At 50.0% G+C, this 12556-nt stretch overlaps 1 protein-coding gene across 6 annotated transcripts in view; it reads left to right on the forward strand.

Annotated features, from left to right (window-relative positions):
• tep1 (telomerase-associated protein 1) overlaps window positions 1–12447 on the forward strand; it is a 139307-nt gene extending 126860 nt beyond the window's left edge. For 5 of the 6 annotated variants that reach the window (XM_063060160.1, XM_063060158.1, XM_063060159.1 and 2 more), the window contains exons 48-54: window positions 554–675; window positions 774–917; window positions 1066–1186; window positions 6357–6612; window positions 6965–7104; window positions 8219–8323; window positions 10976–12447. In XM_063060160.1, coding sequence (XP_062916230.1) covers window positions 554–675; window positions 774–917; window positions 1066–1186; window positions 6357–6612; window positions 6965–7104; window positions 8219–8323; window positions 10976–11110 — 1023 coding nt within the window. In that variant the 3' untranslated portion in view covers window positions 11111–12447. Of the gene's footprint in view, window positions 1–553; window positions 676–773; window positions 918–1065; window positions 1187–6356; window positions 6613–6964; window positions 7105–8218; window positions 8324–10975 lie in introns of those variants that run through there. The other variant, XM_063060163.1, reaches the window with a different exon arrangement.
• Window positions 12448–12556: the final 109 nt, after the last annotated feature.

Consider the following 12556-nt stretch of genomic DNA (forward strand, 5'->3'; position numbering starts at 1 on the left):
CCCGCACCGGGCCTTTTCCCTACCCACCCCAACCAGGCCTTTTCCCCACCACCCCTGCCCCACAGGGCCGGTTCCCCACCCAACACCCCCCTCCCACTGGGCCGCTTCCCCACTGCCCCCCTCCCACCGGGCCGTTTCCCCACCACCCCTGCCCCACCGGGCCGCTTCCCCACCCAACACCCTCCTCCCACCGGGCCGTTTCTCCACCACCCCCGCCCCACAGGGCCTTTCCCCCAAGTAACATAGGCTCGTCCATATTACAATTTCCTGCTGCTGAATTGTCATTTAAGACACATTTTGGTGAGTAAGAACCAGGTCTTTATTTTGTATTCATTAATTTAATAAGGCAGCTGTTACTGTCGTGTGATTGTGTATATTGTCTTTTCCCCAACCACCCCCACTGGGCGTTCTTCTCCACCACCCCCGAACCTTGCAACCCATCTCTCTCCCCCTTTCGCCCACCCACCCTTCACTGTCTACCTCAGGCCCACCTTTAATCTCTCTCTCTCTCTCTCTCTCTCTCTCTCTCTCTCTCTCTCTCTCTCTCTCTCAGGCCCACCAGAAGCAGGTCTCAGCCATCACTTTCCTCTCAGACCAAGAGTTTGCAGTGGGATCATACGACGGGCAGGTTTCAGTCTGGCTGGTGACTCTGCATTCGCAGACTCCCTCTCTACGGTGAGTGCTTCCTCAGACACTGGGAGCGTTGGGAGCCGGGGTGAGGATGGAGTCTCCTTCATTGCCTCTCTAACCCCCATCTTTCTTCTCCTGCACAGAGTGAAGTCCCAGTCCTCCATCGGCCTCCCCTCACCTGTCTGCTGCCTTGCCCGACTGGGCAAACGGAAACTCCTCATCTTGGACCTGCAAGGCTCCCTCCACACCTGGGAGCCAGGGGCTTGGCTCTTGGGGGCACAAATGGGGTGAGTTTTGGTTTCCTCCCTCCGAGTCCAATCCTCCCTTCCCTCATCTCTTCCCCAAGCACTCACACCCCCTCCAACTCTTCTCCCTGCATCTTCTTCCCCCACCCTTAATCTCCGTTCCCTCACCTCTCGCTCACTCCACTCACAGATTGTGCGACCTCCAAGCTACAGGGCTGGTGGAATGCGCCGACGGATCCGTGCTGGTTGTGACGGGGGTCAAAAACAGCACAATCATCATCGGCAAGCCACGGGTGGTCCCAGTGAGAGAGGTAAGTGGTCAGTGGGACAAGGCATGGGCAGTCAGACCTGTACAACTTCCATTGATGTACCTCTCTCCCCCACCCCTCTTCCTCCTCTCCTCCCCCTCTCCTTTCTTCCACCCCCCGTCATGCCCTGCTCCCTCTCCATTCCCCATGCCACTCTCCCTCCCCCACTACCACATACCCCTCCCCGCCCTGGCCACCCACCTCTCCTTCCTCTCCCCTTCTCGTCCCCCACCACCCACCACCACTTTAACTTTCCACCTATTGACGGGGATTCTCCGAATGTGGAAGGACTAGATGACAAAGCGTTTGTCAAACGTGTTCAGGATAATTTCCTTGATCAATACATCGAATTCCCCAGTTAGAGAGAGTGCTATGTCGTATGACGTAGGCGGTCATGGTCTTAGCGAACTTTTCTACAGAAGTGGTTTGTCATTGCCTTCTTCTGGGCAGTGTCTTTACAAGACGGGTGACTTTAGAATGTATTTAATCCTTACATCCATCCCACAATGTGAGGTAGTAAAAATCTTTGCATTATTACTTCCATCACAATGTACCGACCGGTGAATTTAAAAGTCTAATGGTTTGTAGAAAGAAGCTGTCCCACAGCCTGTTGGCCCTGGCTTTAATGTTGTGGTACCACTGGCCAGATAGAAGCAGCTGAAACAGTTCACGGTTGGGATGACTGGTGTCCCTGATGATCTTCCAGGCTTTTTCCTCTGCACCTGCTGCTATAAATGTCCTCAATGGAGGGAAGTTCATAACCGCAGATGCGCTGGGCTGTCCATACCACCCTCTGCAGTACCCGTACCAGCTGAGACACCATCATCTATGAGCTTCAGAGACTGTCTGCCTAGCATCAGTGGTCGCATAACCAGGACTTGTGATATGCACCAGCTGCTCATACAACCATCCACCACCTGTTCCCATGACTTCACGTGACCCTGATCAGGGGGTGCTAAACAGCTACTATACCTTGCCCTGCCCTACAGGCTAGCGGAGGGAAGGAGCACCTTACGCCTCCTTCAGTAGAGGCCTATGTTTAGCCCATCATTCAGAGTACAATACTGGATCTCCTATTAGGGAATGAGTCGGAACAGCTGACAGAAGCTTGTGGAATGGGAACACTTTGCATCCGCTGATCATAATTCTACTAGTTTCAAGGTAATTATAGAAAAAGTAGGTCTGATCCTCGGGTTGAGATTCTAAATTGGAGAAAGGCCAATTCTGATCGTACCAGAAAAGATCTAGCAAGTGTGGATTTGGACAGGTTATTTTCTGGCAGAAGTGTGCTTGGTAAGTGGGAAGTCTTCAAAAGTGAAATTTTGAGTTTCTATATTCCTGTCACAATAAAAGACAAGGATAACAGGTTTAAGGAGCCTTGGTTTTGGGAGATATTGAGGCCCTGGTTAAGAGAAAGGAAGAGTTGCATAGCAGGTAAAGACAGGTAGGTACTAATGAGGTGCTCGAAGAGTATAAGAGAACACTTACGGAAATCAGGAGGGCTAAGAGTTGGTATGAGGTTGCTCAAGTAGACAAGGTGAAGGGCTTCTCAAATATTTTAAGAACAAAAAGACAACAGGACAAAATTATCCCTCTGTAAGTTCAGGGTGGTGTGTGGAGACAAAACAGATGGGGGAGATCTTAAATGGATTTATTTTTTGCATCTGTATTAACCCAAGAGACTGAGACGAGTCCATAGATGTGAGGCATTGCAGCACTGAGGTCGTGAATCTTATGCAGATTACAGAAAGAGGAGGTGTTTGCTGTTATGGAGCAAATCATGGTGAATAAGTCCCTGGGGCCTGACATTGTGTTCCCTTAAACCTTGTTGGAGGCTAGTTCAGAAATTGTAGGGGCCATAACAGAGATATTGAAAGCATCCTTAGCCAGGAGTGAGGTGCTGGAGGATTGGGGGATAGCTAATATTGTTCCAATACTTAAGAAGGGCTATAAAAATAAACCAGATAATTATAAGCTCGTGAGTCTGACAGCAGTAGTGGGAAAGTTATTGGAAGGTATTCTAAGGAACCAGATATAGTATTTGACCAGAATAAGATATAGGAGTAGAATCAAGCCATTTGGCCCATCGAGTCTGCTCCACCATTTCATCATGGCTAATCCAATTTTCCACTCACCCTCAATCCTCTGCCTTCTCCCCGCCTCCCTTCGCACCCTGCCCAATCAAGAATCTATCGACTTCTGCCTTAATTAAATGCTTGGCCTCCACTGCTGCCTGTGGCAAAGAATTCCACAGATTCACCACTCTCTGACTAAAGATATTCCTCCTGACCTCTGTTCTAAAAGGACGCCCCTCTATTCTGAGGCTGTGTTCTCTGGTCTTTGACTCTCCCATCATAGGAAACATCATCTCCACATCCATTCTATTAAGGCCTTTCAACATTTGATAGGTTTCATTGAGGTCATCACTCTTTCTTCTGAATTCTAGTGATACAGGCTTAGAGCCATCAGATGCTCTTCATATGAGAAGACATTCAATCCTGGAATCATCTTTGTGAACCTCCTTTGAACCCTTTTCAATTTCAGCACATTCTCTCTCAGATCAGTGGTTCAAAACTGCTTACAATACTCCAAGTAAGTCTCAACATTACATCCTTGGGTTTATATTTTAGTCCTCTTGAAATGCTAATATTTTCCTTTCTCACCACAGACACAACCTGCAAAGTAACCTTTAGGGAATCCTGCACAAGGACTCTCAAGTCCATTTGCACCTCAGATTTTTGTATTTTCTATCCATTTAGAAAATAGTCAACCCTTTCATTTCTTCTGCCAAAGTGCATGATCATACACTTCCCAACACTGTATTCCATCTGCCATTTCTTTGCCCATTCTGCTAATCTGCCCTTCTGTAGCTTCTCTACTTCCTCAAAACTACCTGCCCCTCCACCTTTCTTCATATTGTCCACAAACTTTACTACAAAGCCATCAATTCCGTCATCTAAATCGTTGACATATAATGTAAAAAGAATCAGTCCCGGAACACCACTAGTTCGGCAGCCAACTGAAAAAGGCTATTTTTATTCCCACTCTGCCTCCGACCAATCAGCCACTGTTTTACCCAGGAATCTTTCCTGTAATACCATGGGATTGTAGTTTGTTAAGCAGCCTCATGTGTGGCACCTTATCAAAGGCCTCTGAAAATCTAAGTACACAACATCAAGTGATTCATCTTTGTCTAACCTTTGTCTTCAACGAATTCCAACAGAGCTGTCAGTCAAGATTTTCCCTTGAGGAAGCCATGCCTCCCTGAGACCTCATCTTTAATAATCGACTCCCAACATTTTTCCAACCACTGAGGTCAGACTAACTGATGAATAGTTTCATTTCTTCTGTCCCTCTCCCTTCCTGAAGAGTGGAGTGAGATTTGCAACTTTCCAGTCTTCCAGATCCATTCCAGAATCTAGTGATTCTTGAAAAGTGCCTCCACAATCTCTTCAGCCACCTCTTTCAGGATCTAGTGTGTACACCATCTGGTCCTACCTTCAGACCTTCCAGTTTCCCAAGAACCTTCTCTTTCGTAATGGTAACTTCACACACTTCATGACCCCTGACACCTGGAACTTCCACCATCCTGCTAGTGCTTTCCACAGTGAAGACTGATGCAAGATACTTATTCAGTTCATCTCCCATTAGGACCTCTCCAGCATTGTTTGGTCTGATATCCACTCTCTCCTTTCTTTTACCTTTTAATATTACTGGCTAGGTTACTATTGTATTCCATCTTTACCTTCTTTAATAACATTTTGGTTGCCTTCAGTTGGTTTTTAAAAGTTTCACAATCTTCTGTCTTCCCACCAACTTTTGCTTTATTATATGGTCTCTTCGGCTTTTATGTTGGCTTTGACTTCTCTTGTTAGCCACGGTTGTCTCATCTTTCCTTTAGAATACTTATTCCTTTCTGGGATGTATACATGCTGTGCCTTCCGAATTGCTTCCAGAAGTTCCAGCTGTTGCTGCTCTGCCATCATCCCTGCCAGTGTTCTTTTCCAATCAATTCTGGCCAACTCCTCTCTCATGCCTCTGTAATTCCCTTTGCTCCACTGTAATTCTGATACATCTGACTTTAGCTTTTCCTTCTCAAATTTCAGGGTGAATTTGACCATATTATGATCATTTTCCCCCCAAATTTTTTTTAAACCTTGAGCTCTCTACTCAATTCCAGTTCATTGCACAACCCTCAATCCAGAATAGCTGACCACAAGCTGCTCTAAAAAGCCTTCTCGTAGGCACTCCAGAAATTCCCCCTCCTGGAATCCAGCACCAACCTGATTTTTCCAACCCACTTGCATTTTTGAAATTCCGCATGACAATTTTGCATTTTCTATCTCACGTAGGCACATCCTTACTACTGTCTGGGTGGTCTCCCATCAGGGTCTTTTTACCCCTTGCAGTTTCTTAGCTCTATACACAAAGTTTCAACACCTTCTGACCCTATGTCACTTCTTTCTAATGATTTGATTTCATGCTTTACCAACCTAACAGCAACACCCCCCGCCTGTCCCTTCAATACAATGAGTATCCTTGGACATTGTGTTCCCAGCTGTAATGTTTTCAGCCATGATTCCGTGATAGCTACAACATCACACTTGACAATCTGCAACTGTGCTGCATCTACCTTATTCCGTAAACTGCACACATTCAAATGTAACCCCTTCAGTCCTGTATTCACCCTTTTCGATTTTGTCCACCTTGTACGATGCAATTCATCCTGTTGTCTGCAATTTTGCCCTATCAACAGCCTCTCCTCGTTACACATTGCCTCTGTTTGTAAACCGACTACCTCATCTTCAGCACCATCGTCTGCCTTTCCTATGCGACATCTTGCATTGAAATATATGCAGCTCAGGACACTAGTCGCACTGTGCTCAACCTTTTGGCTCTTTACTTTGTCAGAGGTCTTAACAAAATGGGACTTGTATATTTTGTTGGAATTAAATACAACTAAGAGAAATTTGACAGAGACTTCAATAGCCCAGTGTAGCGGGTATAGTCCTAATGCAGGCAAGTGGGATCAGTGTAGATGGGGGAGTTGGGGCTAGCACTGAGATGGTGGACCGAAGGGCCTGTTTCTGAACTGCTTGAATCGAGGAGACTGTCGAGTTTGGTGATGCGCAATGTGGAGACGTTCCCCAAACACTGCTTCAAATTTCCATAGGACCTGTCGTCACAAGAGGAGGAGGACGGCGAGCGGAGGAAGAGAGCGAATAGCAAGGAAGAGGAGGAAGGAAGCGAGGGGAAGGAATCACAGAAGAGTGCGGAGAGCGAGGGCGATGAGTTGGACCCTGAGGAGGGGGAGGTGGAGCTGAAGGATTTGTTTTGCTCTCTCCCTGTCCACGCTCCAGATGACAAGACTGCGGACACAACAGCGTGGATCACCGCCATCAAGCAGACAGGGATGGAACCCGGAAAAGGTGAGGATTGCGACCTCCTCCCGCACTCTGCCAAGGAGGTAACCATAACCATTGCCTTCTACTCCCTTTGCGGTTCAGGATACAACCCGTCCCCCACCCTGTGCAAACTACACACTCGCTCAAATTTAGAATATACCCTCTACCTCCATACTACCTCTTTCCCTCATGTGGTCACACTTGTGCTGACAGACACCTTCTCCTGCCCCACACACCAGCGACCATGACAGCAGCAATGACGGGATGAATACACTGTTTCCGTGAAATCTCCAGCCACGACACCGTCTGTGACACGGCACAAGTCACTCCCTCCAGGTTGCTCGGATTCAATAGCGGTTAACCCCTTCTCTTCCAGACTGCTACCTGTTCCACACACTCTCGGCTGGGAGCCTGTGGCGTCATTCCTGGGACCTGAAAAAGTTCTGCAGAAGTTCGGGTGACGAGCAAGAGTCATTCGACTTCCGGTTAGATCCCCAGAACGGCACCTACAAACAGGTGATGCAGCAACCTCAGTAATGCTTGTCCCTCTGGGAGCCTGTGACAGGACGGTGTGGAGAGACTGTAACCTTGTGTCTGACCCTGTCCCTGTGAGTATGTGACAGGACTGTGTGCAAGGAACCCCACCCTGTGTCTGACCCTGGGAATGTGTGACGGGACGGTGCGGAGGGAGCCTCACCCTGTGTCTGACCCTGTCCCTGGGAGTGTGTGACGGGACGGTGTGGAGGGAGCCTCACTGTGTCTGGATCTTGTCCCTGGGAGTGTGTGACGGGACGGTGTGGAGGGAGCCTCACCCTGTGTCTGACCCTGTCCCTGGGAGTGTGTGACGGGATGGTGTGGAGGGAGCCTCACTGTGTCTGACCCTGTCCCTGGGGGTATGTAACTGGACGGTGTGGAGGGAGCCTCACCCTGTGTCTGACCCTGTCCCTGGGAGTGTGTGACGGGACGGTGTGGAGGGAGCCTCACCCTGTGTCTGACCCTGTCCCTGGGAGTGTGTGACGAGATGGTGTGGAGGGAGCCTCACTGTGTCTGACCCTGTCCCTGGGGGTATGTAACTGGACGGTGTGGAGGGAGCCTCACCCTGTGTCTGACTCTGTCCCTGGGAGTGTGTGATGGGACGGTGTGGAGGGAGCCTCACCCTGTGTCTGACCCTGTCCCTGGGAGTGTGTAACTGGACGGTGTGGAGGGAGCCTCACCCTGTGTCTGACCCTGTCCCTGGGAGTGTGTGACGGGACGGTGTGGAGGGAGCCTCACCCTGTGTCTGACCCTGTCCCTGGGAGTGTGTGACGGGATGGTGTGGAGGGACCCTCACTGTGTCTGGATCTTGTCCCTGGGGGTGTGTAACTGGACGGTGTGGAGGGAGACTCACTCTGGGTCTGGATCTTGTCCCTGGGAGTGTGTAACTGGACGGTGTGGAGGGAGTCACCCTGTGTCTGGATCTTGTCCCTGGGGGTGTGTAACGGGATGGTGTTGAGGGAGCCTCACCCTGTGTCTGACCCTGTCCCTGGGAGTGTGTGGCGGGACCCTCACTGTGTCTGGATCTTGTCCCTGGGAGTGTGTAACTGGACGGTGTGTACAGGTCTTACTGACCACTTGACATGTTTTATTCCAGATTCACTCTGACCGAGTGACTGCTATTACAGAGACGGAGAATGTAATCGCGACAGCCTCCTATGACCGGACTGTGCGGCTGTGGGACCGGGATACCCTGAAGCAGGTAAATCCTCACACCGCCCCCTCCCTTTCTTCGTCTCCTGACCTGCTCCCCCTACATGCTTCCCCGTCTTCCCTCGCCACTACATCATGCTCTCTCTGAATCTGTACCCCTCGTCTCACCTCTCCCTCTCTTAACTGGTACCCCACCAACTCCTCACTTCTCTATCTCTTTTCCACTCCTTTGCTCCTTCACTCTCTCCCTCCTACTTCACCTGCCCTGAATACCCCAACCCTCCTTACCTCTCTGACACCACCAGCTCTCTTCTCTCCCCCCCCCCCTTTGATCACAGTTCTTCTCTATGCTGGGTCTTCACTATTCCCACTGCCCTTCCCCTCTCTGAGGCAAAATGTTCTGTCCTCAGTAAGGGCCTCACCTTTCTCCCACTTCACCCGCACATGTGAGTTCTGCGCCCACCACGACATTGAACTCTTCTTCCATTGCCTCCATTTCCAAGCCCGCTTCTTTGACAAGGATTCCACACCCGATGCTGATAACCCCTTTTCCTGTCTTCAACCCTCTTCTTCTTGGTTACCCTACTCTGGTTCTCTGCCTGCTCTTTTCATATCTAATTACTGATGAGACATCAACCATCTCCATTTCAACTCTCCCCTCTCCAACTCCAGCCTGACCCCTTCCGAACGCACTGCCCTCCACCTCTCTCCGTACCAATCCCATCAAACCTGCAGACAAAGGGGGTGCTGTTGTAGTGTGACGCACTGACCTCAACTTTGTTTGGGCCAGTCGGCAACCCTAACACCTCATTCGTACGGCTCAAGGAGGATTCCACTCCACACCATCAGAAAACTTTCTCCGGCACTATCACTGACCTCATCCACTCTGGAGAACTCCCGACCACTACCAGCAAAATCATAGTTCCCCTACCCCACATTGCTTGCTTCTACCTCCTTCCCAAGATTCACAAACCACTGTCCAGGTTAGCCTATTGTCTGTGCTTGCTCCTGCCCTACTGAACTCATGTCCTCATATCTCAATTCCATTTTATCCCCCTTGGCTCAGTTCCTTCCCACCTACACCCACGACACTTCTCATGCCCTCAATCTTCTAATTAGTTTTCAATTCCCTGGCCCTGATCATCTCATCTTCACCATGGAGGCTCAGTCCCTATATACATCTATCAGCCATCAGGAAGGCCTCAAAGCCCTCTGCTTTTTTAACAAAGGAACTAACCAATCCCCCTTCACCACTACCCTCCTCTGTCTGGCAGAACTGGCCCTCACCCCAAACAATTTTCCTTCTGTACCTCACACCTTTTCTACACCCATGGGTACTCGCATGGGCCCAAGCTATACCTCTTCATCGGCTATGCTAAACAGTTATGTTCGATGCCTTCCCCGGTTATACTCCCCAACTCTTCCTCCGCGACCCTGACTGCTGCTTCATGCACCAATGCTAAACTTGTCAATTTTATGTTTTGCCATTACCTTCCACCCTGCCCTTAAATTTACTTGGTCCATCTCTGACACCTCCCTCCCCTTTCTTGATCTCTGTCTCCATCTCTGGAGACAATCAATCAACATCTTTTATAAACCTGCTGACTCCCATCGTTACCTCTACTATATCTCCTCCCACCCTATCTCCTGTAAAAATGCTATTCCCTTTTCTCAGTTTCTTCACCTCTACTGCATCTGCTCCCAAGATACGGTTTTCCATTCCAGAAGTCCTCCTTCAAAGAAGGGGGTTTCCCTCCCTCTACTATTGACGGTGCCCCCACCCTCATCTCCTCCATTTCCCATACATCCGCGCTCACCCATCCTCCCCACGCCGTAATAGTGAGAGTCTCTTTGTCCTTACCTACCACCCCATCAGCCTTCACATCCAACACATTATCCCCTGCAACATCTGCCATCTCCAAAGGGATCCTATCACTAAACATATCTGTACTTCTCCCCCCACCCCACCACTTTCTGCAAGGATCGCTCCCTCTATGATTCCCATATCCATTCACTGCTCCTCACTAATTTCCCTCCAGGCACTTATCCCTGCAAGCAGTGTAAGTAGGACCTGCCCATGCACCTCCAACCAGGGCCCCAGGCAGTAACACTGCACCTGCAAGGATGTGGCCAGTGCTCCCAATGCAGCCTCCTCTACGTAGGTGAGACCATTTTAAAGCTGAAGGATTGCTTCATTGGGCATCTCCTACCATCCGCCACATGCGGGACTTCCTGGCAGCCAAACATTTTAATTCTGACTCCCATTCCCAGTCCAATGTGTCGATCTACGGCCTCCTCTTGTGCCAAGTTGAGGCCGCCCTTGGGATGGAGGAGCAACACCTTGTATTCTGTCAGGGTACCCTCCAAACTGATGGCATGAATATTGATTTCTCCCTCTGGTGAATGAATTTCCTCTCTCCCCACCGCCCTTCCCCCCTGCTGTTCTCTAATCTCAACTTCCACTTCTGCTCACCTGCCTTATACTTACTTACCCCAGGTCCCTCCTCTTTCCTTTCCTCCTATTGTTCACTCTCTTCTCCTATCAGATTCTTTCTGATGCCCTTGACCTGAAGAAGGCCCTCAACCTGCAACAACAACTGTGCACTCCTTTCCATGGATGCTACCTGACCTGTGAAGTTCCTCCAGCATTTTGTGTGTGTTGCTTTCTCTCTCTAACTCTGCACCTTGTTCCCTCCTACAGGTTGGCCTCTTCCTCTGTCGCTCTCCGGTCCTGTGCCTGGTATCAAACCCTGCCTGCCCAGGGCAGGTGATCTGCGGAGACAATTTGGGGAACGTTTACTTCCTTGGCTGGCGCCCTCCTCTTCAACAGCCGTGAACTGCGCTGGCGGGGGGGGGGGAACCAGTCCAGGAACCCGAGCTGCTACAATCCGGGAGAAGTCCAAGCATCAGGCAGGGTTGCAGGCTGAGATGGAGACCCTCAGATAGATGTCACCACCACACGGGCTCTTGTGAAAGGGGGATTCTCTCCCTGTCAGGGTCAAGTATCTCCAACAGAGGCCCTTGTTAAAGGGAAGGCTCCTCTCAATCTAGGATGCCAATTAAAGAGGGAGTCTGTCTCCAACAGAGAGGAGTCTCCATCACAGACCCATTAAAGGGGGGATCTCACTTCATCAGAGACCCCCCTTTGAAGGGAGATCTCTTTCCATCGGAGACCCTTAAAAAAGGAGGGATTGTCTCTGCATCAGGGACCCCTGTTGAAGAGAAAGTCCCTCTCAATGCAGGATCCCCTCAAAAGGGGGGGGGAATCATCTGGGATCTCTGTTAAAAGGTGGGGGTTGCCTCAGTCCATCAGGGACCTCTGTTGGAACACTGGTGAGAGGGGGTGATGTGACCAGCCTGGTGCCATCCTCTCACACCAGAACGTCTCAGCAGCACTACGTTGGCATGCACTTGGTAATGATGGCCAGGCTAACTCGCTCTCTGCCTCACTGTGGACAGTGGAGCTACGCCTGTTTGCTGCTTCTCTCTCCACCCACCCCCCAGGAATAGCTGGTGCCAGGACCAGAGATGTTGATCAGACTGTGATTAGAGAAACCCCAGCAGGAATGAGAACAAAATAAAAATGCATTAAACCACGTCTTCCATCTGCCTGTTCTGTGAACCACTTGAGTTGCAGAAACGTTTGATATTGTACGTTTGATGGAGGGGGTAGAAGAACAGACCACACAGCTCTGCTCTCCCTGTCCATCTCACCAACCTCAGTCACTCCTCTACCCACCCCCCGTGCCCTGAGTTACTGTGTCCCCACTAACATTAACCCAGCTCCCTCACACTCTCTGCCAGTAGCCCTCTCATTAACCTGAGGGAGACAGGCGCTTTCCTGCCCAAAGAGTACATGAACCCTGGGTCAAACAACCTCCCAGCTGATGGATTTTGATACATTGGGAGAGAGAGGAAGGACAATTGGGATAGAAGCACACCAGGACATACAGGGCTGAATGGCCTGTTATTTCCCCACTGATTATCTCTGCTCCAGATAATATTCGTCCCAGTGGAGCAGAAATATTCCCGAGCACATCTCCACCACTGACAGCCTCGCTTTAAATGAAGTGCACCCTCCCCCCACACACTGGGCTAATTCATCCTTCCCAACCTTTAGATTTATCTCAACTGCTGTTCTCATTCATGTTCTCTCTCTCCCTCTCCTCCCCTCCCTCCCTCTCCCTCACACACACCTGCCCCTGTCCATGACCTCATTGCACAGTGAAAAGGCTCCTTCCTCCTCAGCACGACCCACCCTCCCCACCCAAAAATTTGATGT

Source organism: Mobula hypostoma, chromosome 10, assembly GCF_963921235.1.
Source record: "Mobula hypostoma chromosome 10, sMobHyp1.1, whole genome shotgun sequence".
NCBI classification, from domain to species: Eukaryota; Metazoa; Chordata; class Chondrichthyes; order Myliobatiformes; family Myliobatidae; genus Mobula; species Mobula hypostoma.